This window comes from Cimex lectularius, unplaced genomic scaffold (genome assembly GCF_000648675.2).
Source record: "Cimex lectularius strain Harlan isolate CLEC.00 unplaced genomic scaffold, Clec_2.1 scaffold36, whole genome shotgun sequence".
Lineage (NCBI taxonomy): Eukaryota > Metazoa > Arthropoda > Insecta > Hemiptera > Cimicidae > Cimex > Cimex lectularius.
In genome coordinates this window covers 840,282-867,849 of record NW_019392648.1, presented here as the reverse complement: position 1 = coordinate 867,849, position 27,568 = coordinate 840,282, and the positions used below count along the sequence as shown (strand labels likewise).

Sequence of the window (27,568 nt, the reverse complement as noted above, 5' to 3'; positions counted from 1 at the left end):
ATCAATCATTCAAACGCTGTTGGCCAAATTACGAGGTCATCACCTCGCAGGGTATGCAAAGAAGTCTCAAAATTTATTTTTTTGGTTTAAATAAAATAGAGATAATATATGAAGTTTATATAATTTAGGACATTGGAAAATGTTTAGTCCTATTCGATCTTCCTGATCGGCCTATCCGCGCTGTTTTTGGTCTGTCAAACAAGGTTCTGCATGAATTGCAATGAAGATGGCCTCCATTAATAACAAACCAGCCAGGATATGCAGATCAGGAAGATCGAGTAGGACTACACGTTTTCCAATGGGCTAAATTATAAAAACTGCATGTCATACTTATTTAAAATCCAAGAATTTCCTAACAAATTTCGGAAGGAAAAGAGTAAAAGAATGTATCAAAAGAAGCAGGAAAAAACCGCGAATCCTAACAGGACACTGCAAATTAAATAGACTTATTTAAAATCCAAGAACCTCCTAACAAAATTTCGGAAGGAAAGAAGTGATAGAATGTATCAAAAGAAGCAGGAAAAAACTGCGAATCCTAACAGGATTCTTAACAGGACACTGCAAATTTAATAGACACTTAAATAAGATTGGAATAATCCCAGACGACACATGCAGATTCTGCAAAGAGGCAGAGGAGACACCAACACACCTACTAACAAAGTGCGGTTCTACAACTGCCCGCTGAAGGAAGTGTTTTGGGATTTACGCTGTGATTGTAGAAAAAATACTAAAACTAATAAAATCGGGCCTGTTAATCAAGTTCCTTGATGAAATAGGACTCTATTCATATTCACCGGTGTGCTATAGGAACAGAACGGGGGATACAATAGCTCTTAACGGACGCAGTATATTAGACTCCGACTAATACATCTACCTCTATTTAAAATTCCACACGAATACTGCTGTATTTGTCAATTTTGCACCAAACACTATACTAACAATGTGGATTGTTCAGCTGAAAAGTGATCAAACCTATTGGTTAGAGAATCTATGGTTGGTTGGACATTATGATAGACCAAAGAAATGACAAAGGAATGGCTAGAAATGACCGGAGAAGACTTCAGGTTCATCACGCCACTGATGTCAAAAAGGAATCTCACTGCATGTTCATTATTATGATTAAAATAATAAGTGTTGTTTCTTGGAAATTAGCCGCATTAATAAGGTTTGAAAACATTAGTTACAAGATTTGTTACTCTTACAACTGTTGTGTAATCCTTAGGGTTCAGAACACGACAATCGTAATTTTTCGTTGTATTTAGTAATCGTTAATTAATGATTATTTAGAGATTGTGATATGCGGTCTGGTGTGACGTAGGTTAAGAAAAACATTTTCTTTATCGTGCCAACGTTTCGATCCTTATCGCGATCATCTTCAGAGCTCAAAGTGTTTGTTTTCTGTCGAGATGTGTCATGAATGTGTTGTGTTGAGAGTGCCCAGAAGTTTAAGCGCACTCTCAACACGACACACATTAATGGCTCATTTACACAGAAAACAAACACTTTGAGCCCTGAAGATGATCGCATTAAAGATCGAAACGTTGGCAAGATAAAGAAAATGTTTTTCCTACGTAAAACCAGACCGCATCTCACGATCTCTAAATAGTAATTTTTTTTATTATAATTGCAATTGCTGTTATAAGAGCGAAGGGGATGTTTAGTTATTTTTATTATTATTATGTTTTTTGGGGTTTTTTCAATGTGGGGAAATAACTTCTCACCCTCTTGTAGTCCCTGAATTTAAGGTAGCCGGTGAGAATGGTCTGATCAGGGTCGCCGGGCACCTCGGTGAGAAGGACGCTTCCTCCTTCGCACTCGGACCCTGAGTCCATCGAGTCGTGGTTGATGCTCCGCGCCGGCGAGGCGCACACCGAATCAGTCATTTTCGTCCTTCGAACGGCAGGAATAAATAAATCACAGGACTCTCATAACACAAGGTCGTCACACGCGCAAAAAGGAAAAAAATTCCACGTATTTCGCGTGTTCTCGTGGCGGGCGGTGGTGCGGGTGGTACCGTCTCCAGGGCCGACTCGGGTCGGAATGAGGGTTGTCGGTGGCGAAAATGACCCGAGTGCCACCCGGTGGGGGTTGCTCGTAGCAATGCTCACAGCAATTCCTTCACCTCAAGCGTGCTTCTACCAATAAAACGGACGTAATAAACGTTTTAATCAGCGAACCCTACTTTAGTTATTACTTACTATCCCTCTAAATAAAATAACAGAAAAACTTTTAAAATTTATTATCGGTTTAATGACTAGCGATGAAGGAATTTTTTCTTTGTAATTTTTGTTTAAATTTATGTATTAAGAAACTTTCTTTTTTATTATAAACCGATACGAAGCAACGCTAACATCCCATTGCTCTATTAACTCTCCCCATTTACCTAATATTTAGTCGTAAAAAAAGGTCTTTTTATTCCCCTAACTCAAAAACAGAAATTGGCGGGAACTTATGTACGATCTGGATCTTCGTAGGACTGAAATTCAACTTTCGAATAACATTTTTTGTAAAGTACTGAAGTTACAAGACTTTATTCTAATTACAATTGAAGAGACTATCCAGTATCGATTATTTTCATAATAGATAATAATTATAAGTAATAAAAGTTAACTTGCTAATTTTAATCCCTTTATTTTAACTTAGTATATTAGTATTAATTCTTTTTAATTTAAAGTCTTGGTTTAGATGAAAAAGCTAGGGTCACGAGCGGGATTCGAACCCTCGGCCGACGGCCCAATATGTCGCTGCGCTAATCACTTGAGCTATTGTGACTTCGATCCACTCCAACACCAAATCCCCATCTCATCCTACAACCTTTCGAATTTTACCTCTTTTTACAATAACTAACCTAGATCTCAGTATAGTCAAGTTAATGAAAACACAAAATTTTATATGCCAAGCTTTCAGCCTATTTTAAGACCATCTAGTACTAAGTATGTTATTTTCTCTAAGGTTGTCATCGTAGAGTAGTTTGTCAAACCTCAACAGTCCAAAGTACCAAATGCTACATGTACCTACGACGTCATTGAGTTGGAGTTTTCATTGTCGTGGTCAACGAATTTTTAAATTTACTGGTTTTGGTGGGACCGTCTTAACCACAATATTTGGAGATCGTGAGATGCGTGGTGTGCCGTAGGTTTTAGAAAAACGTTTTCTTTATCGTGCCAACGTTTCGATCTTTATTGAGAACATCTTCAGAATCAATTAAAGTCAAAACGTTGACACGAAAAAGAAATTGGTTTTCTCAACCTACGTCACACCAGACCGAATCTCACGATCTCCCAATAATCATTAACTGTCACTAAACACCACGCATTTCTTAACTACAATTTTCATCGGTCTCTTTGAAATTCAAATGTGAATTATACTTCTAACCGCAAACATCATCAAAATCAGAGGCGATAAAAAATTATCATTTTGCAGAAATCTTTACTTCTAGAACAATATACCTGCTACTACTCCAATTGAAACCGCACTCTACCTTCCACTCTTTCTTTTTCTGACTGCCAAAACTCCTGAGATACAAGACACCATACCATTTTTCATCTCAAACAAGACCTTATATAAAAAAGAACAATTAATTGAAATAAAATGTGGTCAATTAGACCACAAAACATAAATGGATTAATATTTAATAAGTAAAGAAGAATCACTTCACAAACAGCCATTTGCATATATCGCTAAGAATCTGATTACACGACATTTAAAAAATGGAGAGAGGGAAAATGCGAAAAGTTGTATGTTGAGATGGGGAGGTGGTGATCAAAGTCACGATAGCTCAAGTACAATAGTTACAGCAACGGCGTATTGGTCTTGGGTTCGAATCCCGATCGTGATCTTCATCTCAATCAAGACCTTACATAAAAAAGAATTAATACTAATATATAAGTAATATAGAGTACTCCATTGTCCTAGTTGAATACTAATAATAGGCTAGTTGATATGTCTTCTGTTAAGAATGTCGTACGTGTAGTTTAGGTTAAAACTGCATCATGCTGAAATTACATAAGAAGCCGAAAGATATTGAACTTTGATGAGCAGGACCGACCTGACCTAGGTTTGACTCCGGACTATTAACAACACTGGTTTTTCACAATACAGTTTAAAACCTATTGTATGTTTGTATTATTTGAGTATGTGAAAGACCAATTATTGACGACAAAATTTAAAGTGTGGATTATTCGGGTGAAACGTGATGAAACCTATTAGTTCCTTAACCTATACTTGATAGGACATTATGACAGGTTTGACCCTGACCAACAACACAGGAGTACTTCGAGGTCATTCTGAAATCTGAATAGTGATTCTTTTTTGTTGCTGCACTGACTTTCTTTAACATTTCGACCAAATGAACTTGTAAACGGATAGTTAGTAACCTAGATGAAACGAGGATAATACCGAAAACATTCTTCAAATCTCCAGAATTATGTCTTACTTCATAAATTCTCCAAAGTTTAAATCAATTCACTAGTTTTCGTGGTCCGCTTGACCAAATAATATCATTCAATTAATTGAGGTTTTTAGTTGAGATAAAAAAGTCAGTGTCACAAGCGGGATTCGAACCCACGACCTTCGGCTTGATACGCCGCTACTCTACCACTTGAGCTATCGTGACTTCACTCAGGCACTAACTTCCCATCTCAACCCCACCTTTTGTTATTTGAAAAATGGCAAAAAGGAGGGAAAATCCAGCTCGTAACACTGACTTTTTTATCTCAACTAAAAACCTTAATTAGTGTAAATCAAAATTTAGCTTTGTCCTCGGCGGAATCTTCAATCCTTCAAAACATCGAGTAGAGAAGCTATCACCTCTTAAATTACAAATCATCATTCAATCACTCGCATTCCATTAGAGCAGGTCAAGGGGCCATTGCCATTTTAGACATCGAGGATGGTTGAGAAAATACCAGGAGGAAAGTAGTTTTACGTAGGGATTAGAGTGTTTGAAGGTTAGTGTGGAATATTTTGTACATGGATTTTGCAACTTCATTTAAAAACACAACATTTAGGTGGTTATGATGGTGTTTAGAGGCACAGAAGGGGACATTGACGATGGAACTAAGGATTCGTGATGGAAGGTCTGAATTCTCCGGAGATTAGAAGGTCTGGTTGAACCCCCATGGTCCTATGTCATATGTCCTCATTGGTTTTTGTATTGAAATGTATGTAAATGGGCATTATATTGTCAAGGGAGAGGTTAGGTCTGTTGTCTTGTGTGTATTTCATGTAATCGTTACCCTCAGTTCAGTTATATCCTTTCGAGTCGTGTATCGTGGGATTCCAGGTAAGTCGTTCGTCTAGGTACATCCCTAGGTAGCGGGGACGTTTCCGATGGGAAGGACTGAAAGTTTAAATTGGAGTTAGGATGATGCAACGGAAGGTGAAGGTTATGTTTTGGGATTTAGTGGTAATTTGGTAATTAGCTTGATCCGCCATTTTCTGAACCATTGTTCAATGGAATGATGTGTGTGTGTGTGTGTGTGTGTGTGTGTGTGTGTGTGTGTGTGTGTGTGTGTGTGTGTGTGCGCGTGCGCGTGTGTGTGCGTGCGTGCGTGCGTGCGTGCGTGCGTGCGTGTGGGGAGAGAGAGAGATGACGTGGTGGGAGTTACAGGATAGAATGAATACCGGCCGAGGACGCCACCCTGAGGGACTACCGCAAGCGATACTACATAAAAGTGGAGTTTTAAATAATAAAGGCTGAAATAAATTTGTGGCTTGTAGTTGGGTCGTTTCTGGTCCGCCTAACTTCGCTGTTTTCTATCAGACCTAAATTTCACCTTCTCCCATCTTTCGGATCGGTCATAACTCCGAGGACCGTATCCGCATAATATAATTTCCCCCTATTTTCATCGTTTCACTTTTTGTAATTTGGTCTTATTGTTCATTACGGGAAATTATAGAACAACATTTAATTTCATATTGCAGACCACATAGAAATACCTAATTTTTTCTTTTCTTACTATCTTCGATATAATTATCCTCGCTGCTGCGCCCGTACGTAGTTTGTATTTGTAAAATATTATTGCAAATGCAAAGTGAAAGAGTAGTTTTCTTCCGTATAGTGGTTATTTAGTCTTTTCAGCACCACTCGAAACTGAAGAGCTGATTCACCAAGAGACTTGGGGACAATGAGTTGGCATCCCATTTCGTCAAAATAAAAACCTATTTTGGATATTTTATTAAATAAGGTAAAACGCTCTAATATAAAAAAGAAACCAGGAACATAGTTTACCAGAATTGTCCCGTACATTTCTACAAAATACCCGATTGTTTTACGACGAAAGATGGCCGAAAACTGGACAGGATAAAAGTCAACGGATAAATCTTCTGTCCCTTCCCGTATCGATTCCGATTGAAGTTTCCCTCCTTCGGGATCGTTTACCCAAGTCCGTATCCTAAACCTGAAACAAGTAAACGTCCGCCCTCGGCCCAAAACATCTTTTTTATGTTAGTACTTGAATTATCCGAACATTTTATTTCGGCTTAAAAAGTTACGATGTCATATTTGAAATTATTTTCTTTTTCGTGACAATATTCGTCGATGTTGTTTTTTTCAATCCAATAAAGTTTCTTTTACCTTTGATTTCCTTATTCTTAGGGAAAAATTACCGATAATGTTCCAACGTCAAATTTGATGACTCGTAACAGGTACTCAATACCTGCCTATTTGCAAGGTTAATAAGAGTTACAGGTTATTTTTAGACAGTTTTGTATTTTTGTATGATATGCGGGTAAAGAAGAGCAAATTATATTGAGGATGAAATCGGGATTAAAGTTTATCCTCCAAAAAATCTATTAGCGCTCCTTTTACATTTAAGGGGTTATCAGATCCGCCTTAAAGCGATAAACAATTAAGTTCTTCTACAAGCTGTCATCTTCAGACACAACAAAATAACACCATCAAAGGTTGAATATCAATGAAGCCTTTAGTTCCAACTGTTTATTAGTTTATTTCGGATGCTTTTCACTTAGATTGTAAGCATCTTCAGCCTTATCCTATCCTTATAATTTATATCTAATGAATTGAATAAAATAATTACATTTAATGAAAAGAAAATAATCTAAACCAACTTTTTTGTGTAATAAATTATATCCTCAGGTTAGGTGGTTTGTATTATTTTATTTTCTTATAACATAAATGAAAAAATTTGAAAATAAACTAATAAACAGTTGGAACTCAAAGTTTCATTGATATTCAATCTTTAATGATGGAGTTCCACCAAAAATTAACAACGAACCTCGCAAAAAGAACACCATATTCTATTATGATATCGGTGAATTTTTCCAAAATAATTACATTTAATGGAAAGAAAATAATTTAAACCAACTTTTTTGTGTGATAAATTATATCCTCACGTTATCTGGTTTGTATTATTTTATTTGCTTACAGTGTTTGTGTAAAATTTTGAAAATAAACTAATAAATGGTTGGAACTAAAAGCTTCATTGATATTCAATCTTTGATGATGGAGTTCCACCAAAAATGTACAACAAACTTCGAAAAAAGAACACCATATTCTACTAAGATGTCGGTGAATTTTTCCGATATAATTACATTTAATGGAAAAAAAGAATGTAAACCAACATTTTTGTGTAATAAAGTATATTCTTACGTTATCTGGTTTGTATTATTTTATTTGCTTACAGTGTTTGTGTAAAATTTTGAAATAAACTAATAAATGGTTGGAACTAAAAGCTTCATTGATATTCAATCTTGGATGATGGAGTTCCACCAAAAAAGTACAACGAACCTCGAAAAAACAACACCATATTCTATCATGATATCGGTGAGTTTGTCAGAAGAATTCATCACCCCTGAACTGAACCTAAAAATATAGTAAATATGGTAATTGAATGCAGGTGAAACAAGAGCAAATCTTACCTCTCATGTCCTTGATTCTTCGTCAAAAACTGGACCTGGAATGGCCAATAATTTTCAAGTCTGAATACTGCACGTTCATGGAACTGCTACTGCAACTCCAGGACTGAAACGAAAATGACCCGTGCTTAGAGAATGAACGCTAAGATAAAAGTGTGGTGATTAGTGCCTGTTAGTCGATGATTATTCAGAAATCGTGAGATGCCGTCTGGTGTGACGTAGGTTTAGAAAAACATTTTCTTTATAGTGCCAACGTTTCGATCTTTATTGAGATCATCTTCAGGGCCTGGGATTTACAAACATTGTTTAAATTTAACAAATACATGTAGGATGTGGAAAAAAGTGAATTTATACAATGCAAAAAAATACTTTGATTGAATATAAAAAATATATTTTTTGCATTGTATAATTTCACTTTTTTCCACATCCTACATGTATTTGTTAAATGTAAGCAACGTTTGTAAATCCCAGGCCCTGAAGATGATCTCAATAAAGATCGAAACGTTGGCACGATAAAGAAAATGTTTTTCTGAAACCTACATCACACCAGACCGCATTTCACGATTTCTGAATAATCAGCTAAGATAAAAGACATTCTATAAAAAGTGCCGAGTCGTGTAATTACAGATTTCTACATTAAAAATTCTGTAATCGCAAAATGATGTGATGATGTCAGAATGGGAAAAAGTGTCTGACAAGAAACCAGTAAGATAAGGCGGACCATCATGATGAAATTGCCAGACAGTAAGCCAACTCCTTCCAGACCTCACAAAATATTTCATGATTCAATTAATTATATCTTTATGTAAGGTATTGGTTGAGCTAAAAAAAGTCAGTGTTTCGGGATTCGAACCCACGACCTTCGGCTAAATACGCCGCTGCGCTGCCATTTGAGCTATCGTGACCTCGATCCACTGGGACACTAACTTCCCGTCTCAACCCAAACTTTCGAATTTTCCCTCCTTTTTGCCATTTTGTCACATTGAAAATTCGGAACAAATCTTCATCGGATTGAACATGAGCACAAATAATTTTACAAGTGAGGACGTGTTTAAACCTGCGCTCCTTCTAGGCTGGTAATAAAACAACGAGGAAGAAAGGGCCTTTTCGAGTGGATTGGGCAATAGCCTTTTACCTTTATAGGCCGGATAAAAATCCGCTTCATTGGCTTCCAGCTTCTTTGTCCCTCTCCGTTCCAAATGCCCACTTGATGAAGTGTTTTCGTCGAAAGGCCTCTTCCGCCGGTCGCCGGAACACGCCACACCGTTACCAACCTCCCTTTGTACAAGACCGTATGCGGTTTAATAAAATTGGCTCCGTCACACATTTCGTGACAGTCCGTTTAGCCAGGTCGATTGCCAGGAAAATTGATTTTGAAATCGACGGGAGGGAAAAAAACTGCGGCCTCCTTGACCAAAATCCATTCAATTAGGGTATTCACGACCTACGTCGAGAGGACGGATATAACCTATTGAAATTAGAAAGCGAATTTTTTTTAAATCTAGAAGATGCATAAAATGAGCTGATTTTATATTTTTTATATATTTATAACTAGTTAGGTTTAACTATTAATTTATTCTACTTTTGTAATTATTCGATAGCAATGTTTATTATTGCTAGATATATGTTGTTCTTATTATCAGTACCGTAATTATAATTATTTTTAATTGTAAACAAATAGATTAAAAATGTAAGAATATTTTTGCATACATTAGTAATTAATTTNATATTTATATTAAGTAAATTGTAGAAGTGATTGGTCATTATTTTTGACCAATTAATATCTTTCAATTAATTAAGGTGTTTAGTTGAGATAAAAAAGTCAGTGTCACGAGCGGGATTCGAACCCACGACCTTCGGCTAGATACGCCGCTACTCTACCACCGAGGCACCGACTTCGATCCACTCGGACACTAACTTCCCATCTCAACCCCACCTTTTTTTTAATTTTCCCTCCTTTTCGCCATTTTTCAAATGTCGTGTAATCTATTTGAATCTCGGCGACAAATGAAATGGTCACGGAGAGCTTTAGTGGTGGTATACTTCTTGTTAACGTATTAAATTTACTAGTTTTCGTGGTCCGCTTGACCAATTAATATCTTTCAATTAATTAAGGTTTTTAGTTGAGATAAAAAAGTCAGTGTCACGAGCAGGATAGTAAAATACATTAATCCATGTATGTGTTTAGTTGTCATAATTGACACATAAATTATTTTAATCAATTACAATTTTAATCTAATGTCGTTGTTGGGATGATAAGGCGAGTGACACGAGCGGGATTCGAATCCACGATCTTCGGCTCAACCAAAACCTTATTTTAAAAGTATAATTAATCAAAATTGTAAATTCAGTAAAACCTGCATTATCCGGGTTGTGATCTCCGATACGGATACTATGTATGCAAATATATATTTCAAGTAGCAACAAGACACTTCTGATTACAAAAACACTGCCATTTGTCTTTTACCTATGAAACTCCAACCGTTTACATTAAACAGTTTAGTTACAACTGTCGTTCTGGAACGACGCACTTGTCTTATGTCTTGATAAACCTTGTAAATATATTTATTTTAAAAAAAAGTTTAATTCTGAAGTTGTAATGCTTACACATGAGCAACTACTGGCGGGAAAAAGGGTTGTAAGGGTTTTTAAATTACGTAGTATTCGTTTATGTGCTGTATGTTATATGTCGTTGTGAATGTAAATTAGAGGGGCTTATCCCCAACCCCGATGTTTATTGAGTACTCTGGAGTGAGGTGTCTTGTCTGGAGAGTGAATAAAATTTATTAGCGTGAATGGAGGGCAAAAGTAGTCCTGAGAAATATCGAATTCTCCGCGGTGAGGGTGTTATCTGGAGAGTGAATGAATTTATTAGCGTGAATGAAGGCTTTAAACACGTCCTGGGAAATGTCGACTAATCTGCGGCGAATGTGTGTAATGTGCAAAGTGAAAGAAATTTATTAGCGTGACTGGAGTGCTTAAACCCGTCCTGAGGAATATCGAATACTCTGAGGGTGAGATTGTGTTATCTGGATAGTGAACCAAATTTATAGCGTGAATGGAAGACTTAAACTCGCCCTGGGGAATGTCGACTAATCTGGGGTGAAAGTGTTATCTGGAGAGTGAATGAATTTATTAGCGTGAATGGAGTGCTTAAACCCGTCCTGGAGAATGTCGACTAATCTGCGGCGAGTGTGTGTTATGTGCAAAGTGAATAAAATTTATTAGCGTGAATGAAGTTTTAAGCCCGTCCTGAAGAATATCGAATTCTCTGTGCGAGAATCTGCTGTCTGGTGAGTGAAAGAAATTTATTAGCGTGAATGGAAAGCTTAAACCCGTCCTGAGGAATACCGAATTCTCTGGGGTAAGATTGTGTTATCTGGAGAGTGAATGGAATTTATCAGCGTGAATGAAGGTTTAAACCCGTCCTGAGGAATGTCAAATTCTCTGGGTTGAGAACATGTTGTTTGGAGGGGGAACGAAATTTATAGCGTGAACGGAGTGCTTAAACCCGTCCTGGAGAAGGTCGACTAATCTGCAGCGAGTGTGTGTTATGTGCAGAGTGAATGAATTTATTAGCGTGAATGGAGTGCTTAAACCCGTCCTGAGGAATACCGAATTCTCTGGGATGAGATTGTGTTTATGGATAGTGAACCAAATTTATAGCGTGAATGGAAGACTTAAACTCGTCCCGGGGAATGTCGACTAATCTGGGGTGAAAGTGTTATCTAGAGAGTGAATGAAATTTATTAGCGTGAATGGAGTGCTTAAACCCGTCCTGAGGAATACCGAATTCTCTGGGCTGAGAGTGCGTAGTCTGAAAAATGAAAGAAATTTATTAGCGTGAATGGACACTGAGATTACCTGAGGAGTATCGAGTACTCTGTGGCGAGTGAAAGTGACCAGACGTCATGGGTGGCGGCAGAATATCAGTGACGTTCGAATGTCCAGTATTACGGACGTGTGCATCCGACTATTTCGCTGGGAAGCCGAGGCGTTTTTTCGGTGGCCCGCCAATAAATAATACATAAATTCTGCTAATAATACTATAAAGTCTAAGTTCAACTTAGTCGCATTTTATGTGTTTATGAAACGTTTTCGGATAGTGTGTCAGTGGCGTGAGAAACATCCGCTTGTCTATTTTTGTGTACATAAAAATTGTTGGCAGAAGTACCGGGCGAAACGTTATTTGGCTTTTATTACAAAAAAAATTGCCCCGAGTTTTATAATGAAAGGTTTGTGTTTGCAGACCTTTTTCCAAATAAAATGGAACCGAGACATGTTATAGATAAATATTGACCTGATTTTCAATTCCCTTTCGACAGAAATATCGTTTTTGAGAAAAAACACACCCCATAACATATGTTTTTCATTTCAAAATATATGCTCGAATTCGAATTCATAAATTAACCGTAAAGCCGGGATTTTTTCAGTCTCGCGGCTGTAAATAAATTACTCTTGAGGATAACAATTTTTCCTCTTGAATTCGGTTTGACAGCGGTCTATAATTCTAGACTAGTTAAGGGTGGATATGAGATATGTCGTTCTAATTTTATCCACACCGGCAAGAGACAATTCATATTTCAACACCTTCCCTATTAATATTTCCAACACTCCTTCTCCGTCCCCTCCGCTTAAGATTGATCGATCCTTAGAGTTAGTAAAGTTAATTATACCGGCTAATCACTTCAAGCTGATCTATGAACTGTAGTTTTTTTACGTCCGTCAAACGATCAAATCAAATACAAATTGACAAACAATTTTATATAAAAATACTTATTTCATACGTAACGTTGTTGTTGTAGTAATGGCTGGAAAAAGTGTCATATTATGACAGATTCAAGGCAACGTTTTTCCGCAAAACAAAAGAAACAACATTAGAAACAAATAACTTTCACTCAACTTGATAAGCAGATCCAACTTTTGAATCGAATCGACAGAGACATACCTTCTTTTATTGGATCTCGACCTTTTTCCATTATTGAAATATTCCGCAGTATCTCAACCGGTTGAGGATAACTTCAAGATTTATCAATTTAGAAACCATACGATTGACGGTTTCATCGACTGAGGAAAAATCTATAATAATAAACATAAAAGTTCATTAATTTGTTTTGTCAAAAACAAGATTTTTAATTAAAGCTTTATGTATCAGATATTATTATTACACTGTTTTCTAATATTTGGCCATACAAATGCGGTATTTTGAGCATATTTTGTGTAAGTGTGTTTGTTTTTTTTCCGATCCGCTTCCACTGCTAAGAGAGAGCGAACCTGCACAGGCGGCTTATTTAATAATAATAATAAAAAAAATTATATGTGTGGTGATTAGTGACCGTTAGTCGATGATTATTCAGAAATCGTGAGATGCGGTCTGGTGTGATGTAGGTTTCAGAAAAACTTTTTTTTTATCGTGCCAACGTTTCGATCTTTATTGAGATCACCTTCAGAGCCTGGGATTTACAAACATTGTTTAAATTTAACAAATACATCAAGGATGTGGACAATAGTGAATTTATACAATGCAAAAATATATATTTTTTATATTCAACCAATAATCTATACGCAGAAAATAAACACTTTGATTGAGTAAAAGTATGTTGATTGAATTTTAAAAAAATATATTTTTTGCATTGTATAAATTCACTTTTTTCCACATCCTGCATGTATTTTTTAAATTTAAACAATGTTTGTAAATGCCAGGCTCTGAAGATGATCTCCATAAAGATCGAAACGTTGGCACGATAAAGAAAATGTTTTTCTGAAACCTAAATCACACCAGACCGCATCTCACGATTTCTGAATAATCATTTATTTATACGTTTGCAGCAATATTTCACGACTGTTTTTTGATCCAAGTAAATCGGACCTAACCCTGATCCTAATTATTACATGATAAATCCTCAGAGGTTTCAATCGGACATAAATAGAAACAGATCAAGCCTTTTAATAATACAAAATTAATCAAAATTTCAAAACAGATTTATTAAATCAACAATAGCTAACACAAATTAAATCTCTATTTCTTTTCTAAATTTTAAAACAATCAATTTTTTAAAATAAAAAAAGGCATATTTTTTTGCAAAATTATAAAAAAGAATTAAATTAAGCTTTTGCATTTAAAAAAATACGCATTTTATTGACGTTGACTAGTTTTTAAGAAAACCATGGGTGGTATCGTGGTCAAGTCGCCTATTTTGGAGTTTCCATTAAATATGGCGGTGAATGGAAAACAAAAAAAATTAATAAAAAAACGCACACAAGCACTTACATAATATATAAAAAACACTACATAAAAATAAAATAAGGGCCGCTCCGGGATTTGAACCCGGGACCTCCTGCACCCAAAGCAGGAATCATACCCCTAGACCAAGCGGCCACGCGTTTACGATCAGCCTACCGAAGACTCACCGTTCATTGATTAAAGATCATTTTCAGTATTAAAAGTACAATCCTATTTATTTAAAACAAACTGGTATCATACTTTGTATTTTTGTATTTGTATTTTATTTGATTTTATTTTTTTAATATTTTTTCTTTTCTCTCTTTTTTTCTGTTATTCTCTCTTTCTTCTGTAAACTGCATATATTTGTAAACCAATGACCTCTGGCAGACGGATCTGACGATCCATGTCCATATTGCTTTTGTTCTTTAATATAAAGAAAAATTGTAATTTTGTTTTAATGAAGCAATTATTATTATTATATTATTACTATTATTATTATTAACTGGTATTATCACGTAGATAAAAATTAAATGTTTTATTCTTTTAATCCCTAATTATAACTTATTAATAATGTTATTAATTTTTATTACTATTTTACTCGATATGGTAGTTGCGAAAGCTGTCCAAAAGCAAAAAAAAAAAGGTTCAAGACAAGTTTATCTTAATTTTCCATCTCCCTTGCAATATCAGATTGTGTTAATTTTATAAAACTAACACCTTCTTTTTAAAACATTTTTTTTTAGTTTGTACTTCTGGTTCTATTGGGTAGTCCGGAAAATAAAGCAGGTTTTCATGTTTTCCTTCAATAACCGCTCTATATAATAAACTGTTTACGTTTGATGGATTAGTCTTTTGTACGGATTTCAACACTTTTTAATTTTCTTTCAAACAAAAATGTTTGTTTATCTCAGTAGAATTTCGTTACTTGGGAATAATAATAAGATGTGAACCAGCGATTGTCGGTAATTTTAGAGGTAAGATCATTTGCAGTATCAGATTAAACATCTAAATTTTTTAAATTAAAATTAGATTTTTAATCTAAAATTTCTTGCATTGTATAAATTAATTTTTTCACATCCTACATGTATTTGTAAAATTTAAACAATGTTTTTAAATCCCATGCTCTGAAGATGATCTCAATAAAGATCGAAACGTTGGCACGATAAAGAAAATGTTTTTCTGAAACCTACATCACACCTGACCGCATCTCACGATTTCTGAATAATTAAAAAATTGTACTTGAATGAGATTTAGAAAGTGGTAAAAAGAATTAGTATTAAAAGAAATTGAAAATAGGGAGTGATAGACGGAGAGAAAGAGAAAGAGAGAATAATTATATAAAGTACAGCAATTTAGGAAGCATTTATACACAGTGGAATAACAAACAATGGGGTTGTCCGTAAAATAATCCAGTTTTGTGATCAAAAAATAAACACAATTAAATGAATGATTTTAAACATTTTTATTAATTAAAATAAACTCCATCACACTCAATACAGTAATTATCAACTTCTGTATACCCTCTGAATAAAATTTTGAGTCTTTATTATTGACAAGTTTGGTAAACGAATTTTCTAACGACTTTCGATCAATAAATTTTTTATGTTGGAAAACGTCGTCCAGGTGAAAAAAGTCTGGAGAATAGAGAGGGCCGAGTGTTGTCGTGTAACAGAATCTATTCCGATTGACCAGAGATGGCTTCAATAATGCCAATTTCTGGTGCATTGCTTCAATTTGAGAGCAATAAATTTCGGCATTGTTTCGCCAGGATTCAAGAAGTTGTAGTAATTCACAACGAACGAAGCACACCAAAGAGTCACCATCACTTTTTTTTTTCAATGAGCGCTGCTTCTCCTTTGTCGAGCCATTGTCTACTGTTATCGTGCATAATCCACTTTTTTATCACAAGTAACAATTCTCTTCAGAAAAGGTTCGTTTTTGTATCGGCAAAGAAGTGTTGCTCAAACTACTTAACTAACCCAATTTTCGAGCTTTTTACCTTTCGAATTGCCTTAGGTTGTCAGCGACGGTCAAGTTCTCGAATAGTTGTTCTGAGATTTTCTTCAACCAAGCTCGCAGAACATCATCATCCAGGGAAGAAATCCTTCCAGGACCTTCTTTGTCGTCAAGGCTATACCCTCCCTGTCGAGATTTATTAAACAAGGTCTGAAGGTGCTCTTACTCGCATTGCCATCACTCAAGAATTTATTAATGTTCCTGGCCGTTTGGGCACCTTTCCGACCGAGAATAACTAAAATTACCGAAAATCACTGGTTCACATCTTATTATTATTCCCAAGTAACGAAATTCTACTGAGATAAACAAACATTTCTGTTTGGAAGAAAATTGAAAAGTGTTGACATCCGTACAAAAGAATAATCCATCAAACGTAAACAGTTTATTATATAGAGCGGTTGTTGAAGGAAAACATGAAAACCTGCATTATTTTCCGGACAACCCAATAGAAGCAGAAGTACAAACTAAAAACAAATGTTTTAAAATGAATTTGTTAGTTTTATAAAATTAACACGATCTGATATTGCAAGGGAGATGGAAAATTACGATAAACTTGTCTTGAACCTTTTTTTTGCTTTTGGAAAGCTTTTGCAACTACCATATCAAGTAAAATAGTAATTAACATTATTATTAAGTTATAATTAGGTATTAAAAGAATAAACATTTAATTTTTATCTACGTGATGATACCAGTTAATAATAATAAAATAATATTAATAATGGTTCATTAAAACAAAATTAAAAATTTTCGTTATATTAAAGAACAAAAGCAATATGGACATGGATCGTCCGATCCGTCTGCCAGAGGTCATCGGTTTACAAATATATATGCAGTTTACATAAGAAAGAGAGAATATAGAAAAAAAGAGAGAAAAGAAAAAAATATACAAAAAATAAAATAAAATAAAATACAAAATACGAAAATACACATTATGATAGCAGTTTGTTTTAAATAAATAGGATTGTACTTTTAATACTGCAAATGATCTATAATCAATGATCGGTGAGTCCTCGGTAGGGTGATCGTAAACGCGTGGCCGCTTGGTCTAGGGGTATGATTCCTGCTTTGGGTGCAGGAGGTCCCGGGTTCAAATCCCGGAGCGGCCCTTATTTTATTTTTATGTAGTGTTTTTTATATATTATGTAAGTGCTTGTGTGCGTTTTTTTATTAATTTTTTTTGTTTTCCATTCACCGCCATATTTAATGGAAACTCCAAAATAGGCGACTTGACCACGATACCACCCATGGTTTTCTTAAAAACTAGTCAACGTCAATAAAATGGGTATTTTTTTAAATGCAAAAGCTTAATTTAATTCTTTTTTATAATTTTGCAAAAAAATATGCCTTTTTTATTTTAAAAAATTGATTGTTTTAAAATTTAGAAAAGAAATAGAGATTTAATTTGTGTTAGCTATTATTGCATCCTTGTTGATTTAATAAATCTGTTTTGAAATTTTGATTAATTTATATTATTAAAAGGCGCTTGATCTGTTTCTATTTATGCCCGATTGAAACCATTAGAAACCTGAAATCTTCTAATAATTAGGATCAGGGTTAGGCCCGTCTTACTTGCATCAAAAAACAGTCGTGACATATTGCTGCGAACGTATAAATAAATGTCTTTATTATTTGTGTAACGAGATGAAACACAATCAAAAAAAGAAATATTTTATCAATTCATATCAAAAATTGATCGCCTGCAAGGAACCACAGGAAGGAGAATCAGGTAGAATTTCATAGCGAAGCATCGATTCGCTAAAAATTTGGTTTTATTATTTGAAATATAAAGGATAAAAAGTAGGTTACATTTCATGTATCTGTAATTCTTTGGTTAGTTGTTTTAATTTCACCTTATATATTACGTTTATTTGCACCTTACTAACATATTACGAATGTGATCAGAAAACTTTTTTTGACACAGCACTAACCCTAATACCAGCGCTGCACTCGGACACATGCCATGAAAAACCGGCCAAATGCTGGCACTCAATGTCGGGTACTACCTGAGGGGACGTGGCATATTCTCGGGAAGGGCTTGTCTAAGAAGGCACGAGCAGTTTGGCAGTATGGTTAGGATGGATCGAGAGGTTGATGTGGAATAGGATCTGTCGGATGGTTTTAGCTTGGCAGAACCCCACAATTCGATTCATGTACAACGGGTCGCAGTAAAGCCTTGTACATGGTTAGTTAACGTAGATGATCAAGGCATATACGATCGCTGAAGTTGTTCAAGGATATTGTTAAGTTGCTGATTCTTAAATATTACTGTCTAAATGTAGTCATAAGTATGTATAATATGATTTGGATGGAAATCGGTTTCTCTTTGTTTTTGATGTAAAGGACGACAAAAGTTTTTGAATGTGAACGTACACTGACTACATTTTTCTTTATTCAGTCTTGTCCTCTGCTTCATTAGCTTCCTTCGGTAGCTCAAGTTGTTCTTGGATGTTGGAGGTAGCTTGGATAAGATTCGTGTTAAAGGCCGAAATTGTAAAAATGTAGAATTGATTTTAGCCTCATGCGTTTATAGAAGTAAGTTTTTTATGTTTTTTTAAGGTAAATCAAAAGAAATTGATTAATAAATAAAATATACTTGATTGAAAGTATTTACCATCCTTTTCTCCGGAGTTTTGCCAACAACCATTTTTTTACAGGAGATTTGCCAAAATTTGTCTCACGAGATTAACTAAATTAGAAAATGGTTTTTAACCTTGAATTCATCGAAAATAGAATCGGACAATTTCTTCTTCAAGAAAACTTGTTACTCCCCTCAGTAGCCATGAGCTTTGCAGTCATCATCAGTCCATACGGATCCATATGCCCATACAATTTTATTGTTATTTACGATCAACAATTTTTTAAATATTGTCGTTTATCTAGTGGTCGAGATTTCTAACGCTATCATTTTAATGAGAATTTTTTGCAAGAGATTCCTTCATTTGTGTGTCCTTGTTTTGGGTTAATTTGTGGATATTAAAGGTTGGTGGTCATAAGCCAAAATAAACATTCTAACTAAAAAAAACAATAGTTCTTTTATTAGAATTCCTTTCTCTAAAAATCTGATTAATAAATCTTTCAACCTGGGCAGCAGAAAATTTGTGTTAAACTGATATAAAAAAGTGTTAGAAAATTACGATTTTACCTATATCAAGTTTAAAAGAAATCTAAAAACTCTATTGTTTTTGTGCTTTTACCTATTGTTATTGATAATTAACACGACGTGTTCAAATATAAAATTGATTACTTTGTATAATCAATCTTTATGTAAGGTATTGGTTGAGATAAAAAAGTCAGTGTCACGAGCGGGATTCGAACCCACGATCCACTCGGACACCAACTTCCCATCTCAACCCACCTTTTGGAATTTTCCCACTGTTTGCCATTTTCAAATGTCGTGTAATCTATTTGATTCTCGGCGACAAATGAAATGGCCACGGAGAGCTTTAGTGAAGACATACTTCATTTAACTTATTAAATCCATTAGATTTTATAGCCCGATTGACCAAATAATATCTTTCAATTACTTAATCTTTATGGAAGATATTGGTTGACATAAAAAGTTTTTTTTTTTTAATGGCAAATAGGAGGGAAAATTCGAAAGGTTGGGGTGAGATGGCACGGTTCGATCCACTCGGACACTAACTTCCTATCTTAACCTCACCTTTTGAATTTTCCCTCCTTTTTGCCATTTTTCAAGTGTCGGAGTGGATCGAAGTCATGATAGCTCAAGTGGTAGAGCAGCGTATTTAGCCGAAGGTCGTGCGTTCGAATCCCGCTCGTGACACTGACTTTTTTTTACCTCAACTAATACCTTACATAAAGATTAATTATTTGAAAGATGTTATTTGGTCAATCGGACCACGAAATCTAATGGACTTTATATAAAGTTTTTATTTTACTTTCAAAGTCAATAAAGTTGAACTACTACAACATGAGCTAAAATGGCGACGATGTAGTAAGTTTTATATGTGACATAGTTTCAACTAGAGTCTAGATATTAAAGAGGGTTTAGAATATTGGAGGCTATAGGGTTCTTCTGCTCGGATGATCTTAGTGCTTGATAGAGGGGCCCGGGATTCGGCTTATTGTTTTCGAACCAGTGACTTCCAACGGCTGACAACCCGATTGCAGAAATATTTAGCTCTTCTGTCACAAAAAAAATGAAACCCCTTTAAAACGCTTAATATTGCATGTTTAACTTTATAACATATTGCTTTCTTGTTAATGATGAGTGAATAGATCGTATTTGAACTTTTTTTTTAATTTGAGAGATTTATTTTCAAATAATCAAAAATCCACTTAACCTGGTCACAAAGATTTTTGATGAATAATGAACAATTAAATTTCGGTCAGATTTAAGCCTTGTTGGAAAGCTAATGTTGACGAATTCTGGATTTAGCGCTGTCCTTACAAATTATGAACGTAGTCAATTATTATAAAAACGACAATATTTATTTATTCTAAAAAGGACCAAACACGATTGTATTTTAGCATCTGCGAAATAGAAAGTTTCTGGAGAAGAGAGGCCTACGTCCGCACAGCGCGAAGTATGATTGATGCATAAGGCATCCCGGCATAAATATACACTCCCCACCGGCATCATCTATCTTCGCCCAACCCTCCCGGCCATCCCGGCTCGCATCTTACGTGAAAACAGTGCTAATTCGCAGAACTGATTCCGAAAAGACGCTACATCATTCAGCAAGTTTAAGTACTCTTAAGACATCATCAATTATGGATAATGTCTTATAAACTTAGTAATTCCATGCAGATGTAAAGACATGTATTGTTTGGAAAGACATTTTTTTATTCTTCTTTTTCCCCTTGTTATTTCCCCCCCTGCTTTTACATAAAAACTAAATCCATACCCTAAAACGCTAGCGGCTTGATTGTGCCAGAGGTTGTCTATTATAGATACTAGTCTACTAGAATAGATACTAAATATACAATATATATTTACACATCACTACCCGATAGTCATAGAAGTGCTGCCTGAGCGGGCGGACTTCGGGAACGGGGTTCAAATGAAAGTGTTCTCTGTGAAGTACAATTAAAACCAACCATTTGGAAGATCTTCAGCATCACTGTAAGATACAATTTTTAAGGAAACTGCGGAAGGAAAGCCTCTAATAAATCGTCACCGTAGTTAAAATTATTCAGAATAATTTTACAAAAATTCCGAAATTTTGTGTTTGTCTGCTAACAAATAAAAAAGGAGATTTTTGGCATAATAACATGCTTCAATAAATCGGATTATTGCAACGGGCGTCGAGACAGTGGTCAGATGTCATTCATTTTTCTTTTATCGAAGGGGGGAGGGGAAACAATTTAAAAACGGAATGATGGATGATGTATGGCAATTGAAGCCAGATCCATGGTTGGAATCGTCCATTTTCTCCAATCAACAGGGAAAACAAATAATCAGCGTACTGCCGAAATGCGTATCAAATGCCTCAACACATTTCAAAATTCAGCCGGACAAAGTGTTTGATACCTGAGTACCGCATTAACAGCGCATAAATCTCGTAGATTAAGGAAAATATACAAAAATTCCCAAAAACGAAGAATTTGCTGGACGTACTGTCATTTAAGATTAACAGGAAAAGTTAGAAAAGATTGGTAGATCCTGTAAGAGGTTTTGCAGCAACGCTATGCGACGCTACCCGATACTACCCGACGCATATCCAAATCCAATTTTCCATAAGATTGCATTACCCCAGTGCACATCAACCCGATGCCACGCAACGCTACCCAACTCTACCCTACGCGATCCCCACTGCCCAGATTTTCGTCGAGTAGCATCGAGTACAGTCGAAGACAAAAGAACCGGACACTCATATTTTTATTTCAAACTATATGTATTATTGTCGTTATATTAATTACAACATACTTATTTTAATATAAACCAAATTAATCGAGATCAAAATGTCATGGTTTTTTATTTAAAAAAATTAATTTTAATGATTTGGCAGAAAATTGATCAAAACACCGGAATACCACTTATAGATAGAATTAATTTAACTAACAATTTATTACATGGTTTTATTCATAACATTTAACTAATAATGCACTGCATAGCTGTGCTCATAAAATTTAAATAACTATCTACTACAAGGTTTTGCTCAAAATAGTGCATTAAGAACAAAAGAGGCGTTGTAATTTGTGATACAAATGGTCGTCAACAGCTAAAACGTCAAAAAATTTGAAATTTCTGCCGTACGTCATAAAATCAGCCATTTCGTAAGCACTTACGAATATCTGACAAAAAGTGGCCTTTTATTTATGATCATTACGATTAGGTCAATGGTCAGGTCCATTTTTTTGTCAACCGAGGGAGAAATAATAGATTCAATGTAGTGCTGTCATGAAATTACGAATACATTTTGATATACGGTAGAGAACAAGAATTTAATCCTTCCCACCAATTCGGCTTCCGTCCTCATCATTCCACGATCCAGCAAGAGTTCGGAGACGTCTACATTATTTCCTTACCTCTAGATAACGACGTGGTGCTTTCCTGCTGCCAAGGATTTTTATACGGTCTGGCACCACGGAATCGTTTAAAAACTTTCTATCGATTCCTTACTACATTATCCTGAAAATCCTATTTCACTGATCACTGCTTCAAAGTAATGTAACGAGTACTGAGATATCAAACCAATTCAAGCCGGCGTCCCTCAAGGGAACATTCTTAGTCCCATACACCGACTCATAACACCATCGTTACCACCTATGCGGATAATACCGCAATTCAGTCTTCTAACGCGAATCCTACCAAAATAACCTTGAACATATAAGAACAGTGTGGCAAAGAATGATGAAAAAGTGAAAGAGAAGGAAGATGTACTCAGTGTCCATTCATATTGAAAAACCAGTCCTGCTTTTCACTATACAGCAATAACAAGGAACTACGTACTTCCACATAAGTCAGAAACTTATGACTGTACCTAGAGCAGACTAATGTGGAATCTCCGAAGACTTAAGACTATCTAAAAAGACTTTTCAATTAATTAAGGTTTTGGTGAAAACAAAGTGTGTGTCATGAGTTGGATTCGAACCCTCGACCTTCGGCAAAATACGCCGCTGCTCTAACACTTGAGCTATCGTGACCTTCGATCCACTCGGACACTAACTTCCCATCTCAGCCCTACATTTTGAATTTGAGATGGGAAGTTAGGTCCGAGTGTATCGAAGGTCACGATAGCTCAAGTGGTAGAGCAGCGGTGTATTTAGCCTAGTGCGTTCGAATTCCGCTCGTGAGACTAGCTTTTTCATTTCAACCAAAACCTTAATTAAATGAAAAGAATTCATTTGGTCCAGCGGACCACGAAACCTAATAAAATTAACAAAAGACTTTGATAAATACAAAGCTTTTTAGAACGGAACTTTTGAACGTCAAAACTCAACTAAGTTTATTCAACAATTACTGTGACCACTGGCCGAAAGCAACGGAACTTTGAATTCCGCCAAGCCAGCCAGCCATTCAATCTTTCCAGCCAAAAGACCTCAAACAAATATTCAAAGCTTTTTACTACGTCACTAACTTTACCAGTGCACAACGACCTTACATTCCTTTTGTCCACGTACAGATCCGATCCCACTTCCAAAAATTTCACATCATGCTTAAAGATCCATCCCAACGCTACTGCCCAATGGCCTCGACACCTATTCGCCTACACGAATTTGTAATATGTATTTTCAAACGTACAGGATTCAATAAACGTTTGTTTGTATTGTCTTCTTTTATACATGGTTGGTTGCCATTTTCCCTTTGGGGTCGATTGGAATGAATAAAAGTAAGAGATACGTTTCCCGTTCTTTTCTTTCAGTTATTTTCCCCAAGAGGCGAGATTAAACTAAGCGTTCGCCCCCCTCGGTTCTCAATTAAAACTGCCGTTAATATCCAAGACGTCTAGCTCCCGATTAGCATATAGACGAATGGCAAGGATCATATGTTAGAGGAGTAATTCGATAATTGCTTCTGTTGTCTAAAGTCATCCGAGGGGGATAACTACATATAATAGGAGAAGAGGGTCGCCACCGATGTTCCGGGGGTGTGAGGTTTTGAATTATTAGATTCGCACCGGAAACTGTCTCGAAACGTTAATATCAAAGTGGACGAACGCGTCAACCAACGGCCGAGTCCCTTTTTCACCACCACAATAAATGTCTGATCATTATATTCCCGATGTCAGAAGTTGTGTCTAGCCAGTCGGGGGCATCTGGTGAAATTACATCAACTTCAAAATAATGTGTCCTACGGATTTGTACCATTATTTACGAGACGACAAAAAAGTACATGTTGAGCAACTGTATTATTTATCACCTTTTTCTACTTCTCCGTAAATCTCCACTGCATTATTGAATTTTCGGATGTAATTGACTTCTTTATCCCTCTGCAATAACAAACTACTAAAAACATTGAGAAAATGTTGTCATAAGAACTGGGAAATAAATGTTAAAATATACAAAAATATACATATGTATAAACACAAATAACGGGATTATAGAGGGAAGACCCCTAAATCGATTTATAAATACAGTATGATAATGTATACATAATTCCTGAAAATACCCATATAAAATTTAAGATATCTAAAACATTTATCAGGAAGTGACCACTAAGACGTTGAAGGTGGAGCAATCAACAGCAGGACAATCCTGGTTCTTAAATTTTGAAAGTAGTAAAAATGCAGCAGATGTCATAAGAAAATCTATCAAGAACTAAATCTTTGTAAACATAACAATTAAAAACATACTTCGATAAAGATACTGAAAAATGTAAAATCATTTATCTTCATTATCTAATTTACTCTCTTAGTACCTCATGTACTGGCCTGTAGAAAACAACTGAAATTGATACCAAAGATGGGATACATGAATATTTCGGAACGGCAGCTAGTACCTGGGACCACTGTTCCGATATTTGGAGAAAAAAGGGTTGTTTAATTCGAGTTTCGAAGGGTAGGCTCACGGAATAAAAATCAAACGATTGAAACGTGACGCGATAACCATATGTATACGCTTATTTTAGTGCGCTGGAAGAAGGGGATGAGCGATCCATCTAGCTGGAAGTCTTATATGACTTTGACGTCAGTACTCAGTGTTTTGTACTGATAGTTTTGTGACCTTAGTATGTGTTGAGAGTGAATGGATTTATCAGCGTGAATCTGTAGTATGAGGGGACCGATGGCGGAATATTTAGTACCCCATCGATCTTCAATTAAGTTAGTTATATAATAAGTGCTTGTTTTTGTTGTGTAAAAAACCGATAGTTTTGAGTCGCTGGCGTGTGTTGAGAGTGAATGTATTTATCAGCGCGAATCTGTTGTATGAAGTTGCAAGGGGGTATCCGGGCACAAAATAAAGGTGCAGCCCAGAGGGCGTGGCAACCTCTCTAAAGCACAAGCTGTACTCGTGTCGGCCTAGGGTCGGCATGGGCGATGGGTGCCTTAGCAGAGTCACACGAGGGCCAGTGCACTAGAACCTGTCTGCATAGACGGGGGAGGGTGTATGGCCGTCTGTACCACGGGGAAACTAAACAGTCCAAATTCAGCCCTAGTTACACTGGGAATGGATTCGTGGTGGCGCTTGGTGACGCCCCTGGCGGGAACTTAGACAGAGGCTGTCTTCTATCTGTGACCTTCGTGAAGCTTGCATATGGCCAGCGTAATTACCCCTGGCCTCACGGGAGACGTTGCGACCGGACGACAGCGTGTAAACGTTGAGGACGCGATGATCATGCTGAATAGTCCCTCGAATGCGTGAGTAAGCGAACGGAAACGGGTAGTGAATCGGTGTCTCGGATTCGAGTATGCTTTGCATTGTTGTGCCTAGGACCGGCGTGGTACCCTTGGGGAAGCGAAGGATCGGACCACCTAGGCTGAGCCTATGGCGTCCCTCGAATGCGCATGGCAGGTGTAGGCTGAGCTCGATAAGAGACTTTACCGTAGGCGGTTCTCATCTAGGGTGTGGTTAGCAATTCCACTTTAAACTAAACCTCTGCCGGGGCGTTCCCGGAAGTTTCTACGCTAGGGGAGCCCCTATACTCAGGGAGATAGATTGGCCTTCTCTATCTAGGGAGTACGCGGGAGAACAGGCTGATGTATTTCGGCCTGTTAGCCCTTTGCGTGCGGCATATGACCCGATGCACAATGCGGGCCCGACCATTCGGAGTGGACAGGCGGAGAGCAAGGTTGTCGTGGCCCTTAGCGTCTGGGGCGCCTCTACACCTGCGGCGGTAACACTACTCCGTCGTATGCGGAGGTGCGTCAGCTCTCATCTGGAGAATCAAAACGTCCGATAAGGCCGAAAAGGCCAGGTGCGGACGTTAAAGATCCTCTTGTCATGTTGACGATGAGTTCTCGGGAACGGAATGGTTTTGTTGTATAAAAAAATCTGATAGTTTTGAGTCGCCGGCGTGTGTTGAGAGTGAATGTATTTATTAGCGTGAAACTGTAGTATGAGGGAGTCGATGGCGGAATATTAGTATCCCATCGACACTCAATTAAGTTAGTTATATAATAAATGCATGTTTTTGTTGTATAAAAGAACTGATAGTTTTGAGTCGCTGGCGTGTGTTGAGAGTGAATGTATTTATCAGCGTGAATCTGTAGTATGAGGAGGCCGATGGAGGATTTATTTGGTACCCTTAATTAAGTTAGTTATATAATAGGTGATTTTTTGTTGAATAAAGAAAAAATAGTTTTGTGTACCTAGTATGTATTGCGAGTGAATGTGTAGCGTGAGAGAGTCGATGGCGAAATTGAGTACCCCATCTAACCTCGATTAGTTGAATTATATAATATGTGTAGGATGATGAAAGAATATCGACAACTTCACCACCTTAACTGAGTGAAAGGTGTGTAAATAGGAACGAATTTATTTAAGAATGGGAGAGAGTGGAATGGGTTTGGATCTAAGGAACTACATGCGTTGGATGTTGAATTTACCTATCTTTTAAGTGCACTTGGAGCACATCCTCGATGGCTGGGCGGATAAGGAGTGCCCTCACCCGGGATAGGTGATTCTCCAGTCGGTAGTTTATTGTAAATTACAAAAACCTGAATTGCCGGAGAACCGTGAGAAGTGATAGACCCAGCTCTGCACATGTGTGTATGTGCATAAATCCAGACTATTCCAATCTTTCGTTTCCTTGATACTTCAAAGAAGTATACAAGTCTGATTCGTGCATATTCTAAATATTTTTGTGTTGTGGCTTGCAATCTTTAAGTAGTAACTATGCTGGAATTTGGTATTCTTATTCATGTGGAGTAAATAGCTATCTGATTGCTTAGAAAATGTAAATTTTCCTTTGAATTAACGTGTAACACATACTATCTAGCCAGTTAAAAATGTTAGTTTTAGTTCAAAAATCAATTTCATTCGGTCAGTACCACGGTCATTTCAGCAGGGTTTTTATTATTCTGTTGATGTTCCATGTCGGAA

The 27,568-nt window shown here is 36.3% G+C and overlaps 1 protein-coding gene and 2 non-coding genes across 3 annotated transcripts in view; 1 reads left to right on the top strand and 2 right to left on the bottom strand.

The window, feature by feature from the left end:
- Positions 1 to 2,062, bottom strand: part of LOC106668392 — a 561,179-nt gene extending 559,117 nt beyond the window's left edge. The window contains exon 1 of the mRNA XM_024230497.1: positions 1,722 to 2,062. Coding sequence (XP_024086265.1) covers positions 1,722 to 1,883 — 162 coding nt within the window. The 5' untranslated portion in view covers positions 1,884 to 2,062. The remainder of the gene's footprint in view (positions 1 to 1,721) is intronic.
- A 12,123-nt stretch (positions 2,063 to 14,185) lies between these two features.
- On the bottom strand, positions 14,186 to 14,257 carry Trnap-ugg. The gene has a single exon. It is a non-coding gene; the product is annotated as a tRNA-Pro (tRNA).
- A 2,897-nt stretch (positions 14,258 to 17,154) lies between these two features.
- Positions 17,155 to 17,226, top strand: Trnap-ugg. Its single transcript has one exon. It is a non-coding gene; the product is annotated as a tRNA-Pro (tRNA).
- Positions 17,227 to 27,568: the final 10,342 nt, after the last annotated feature.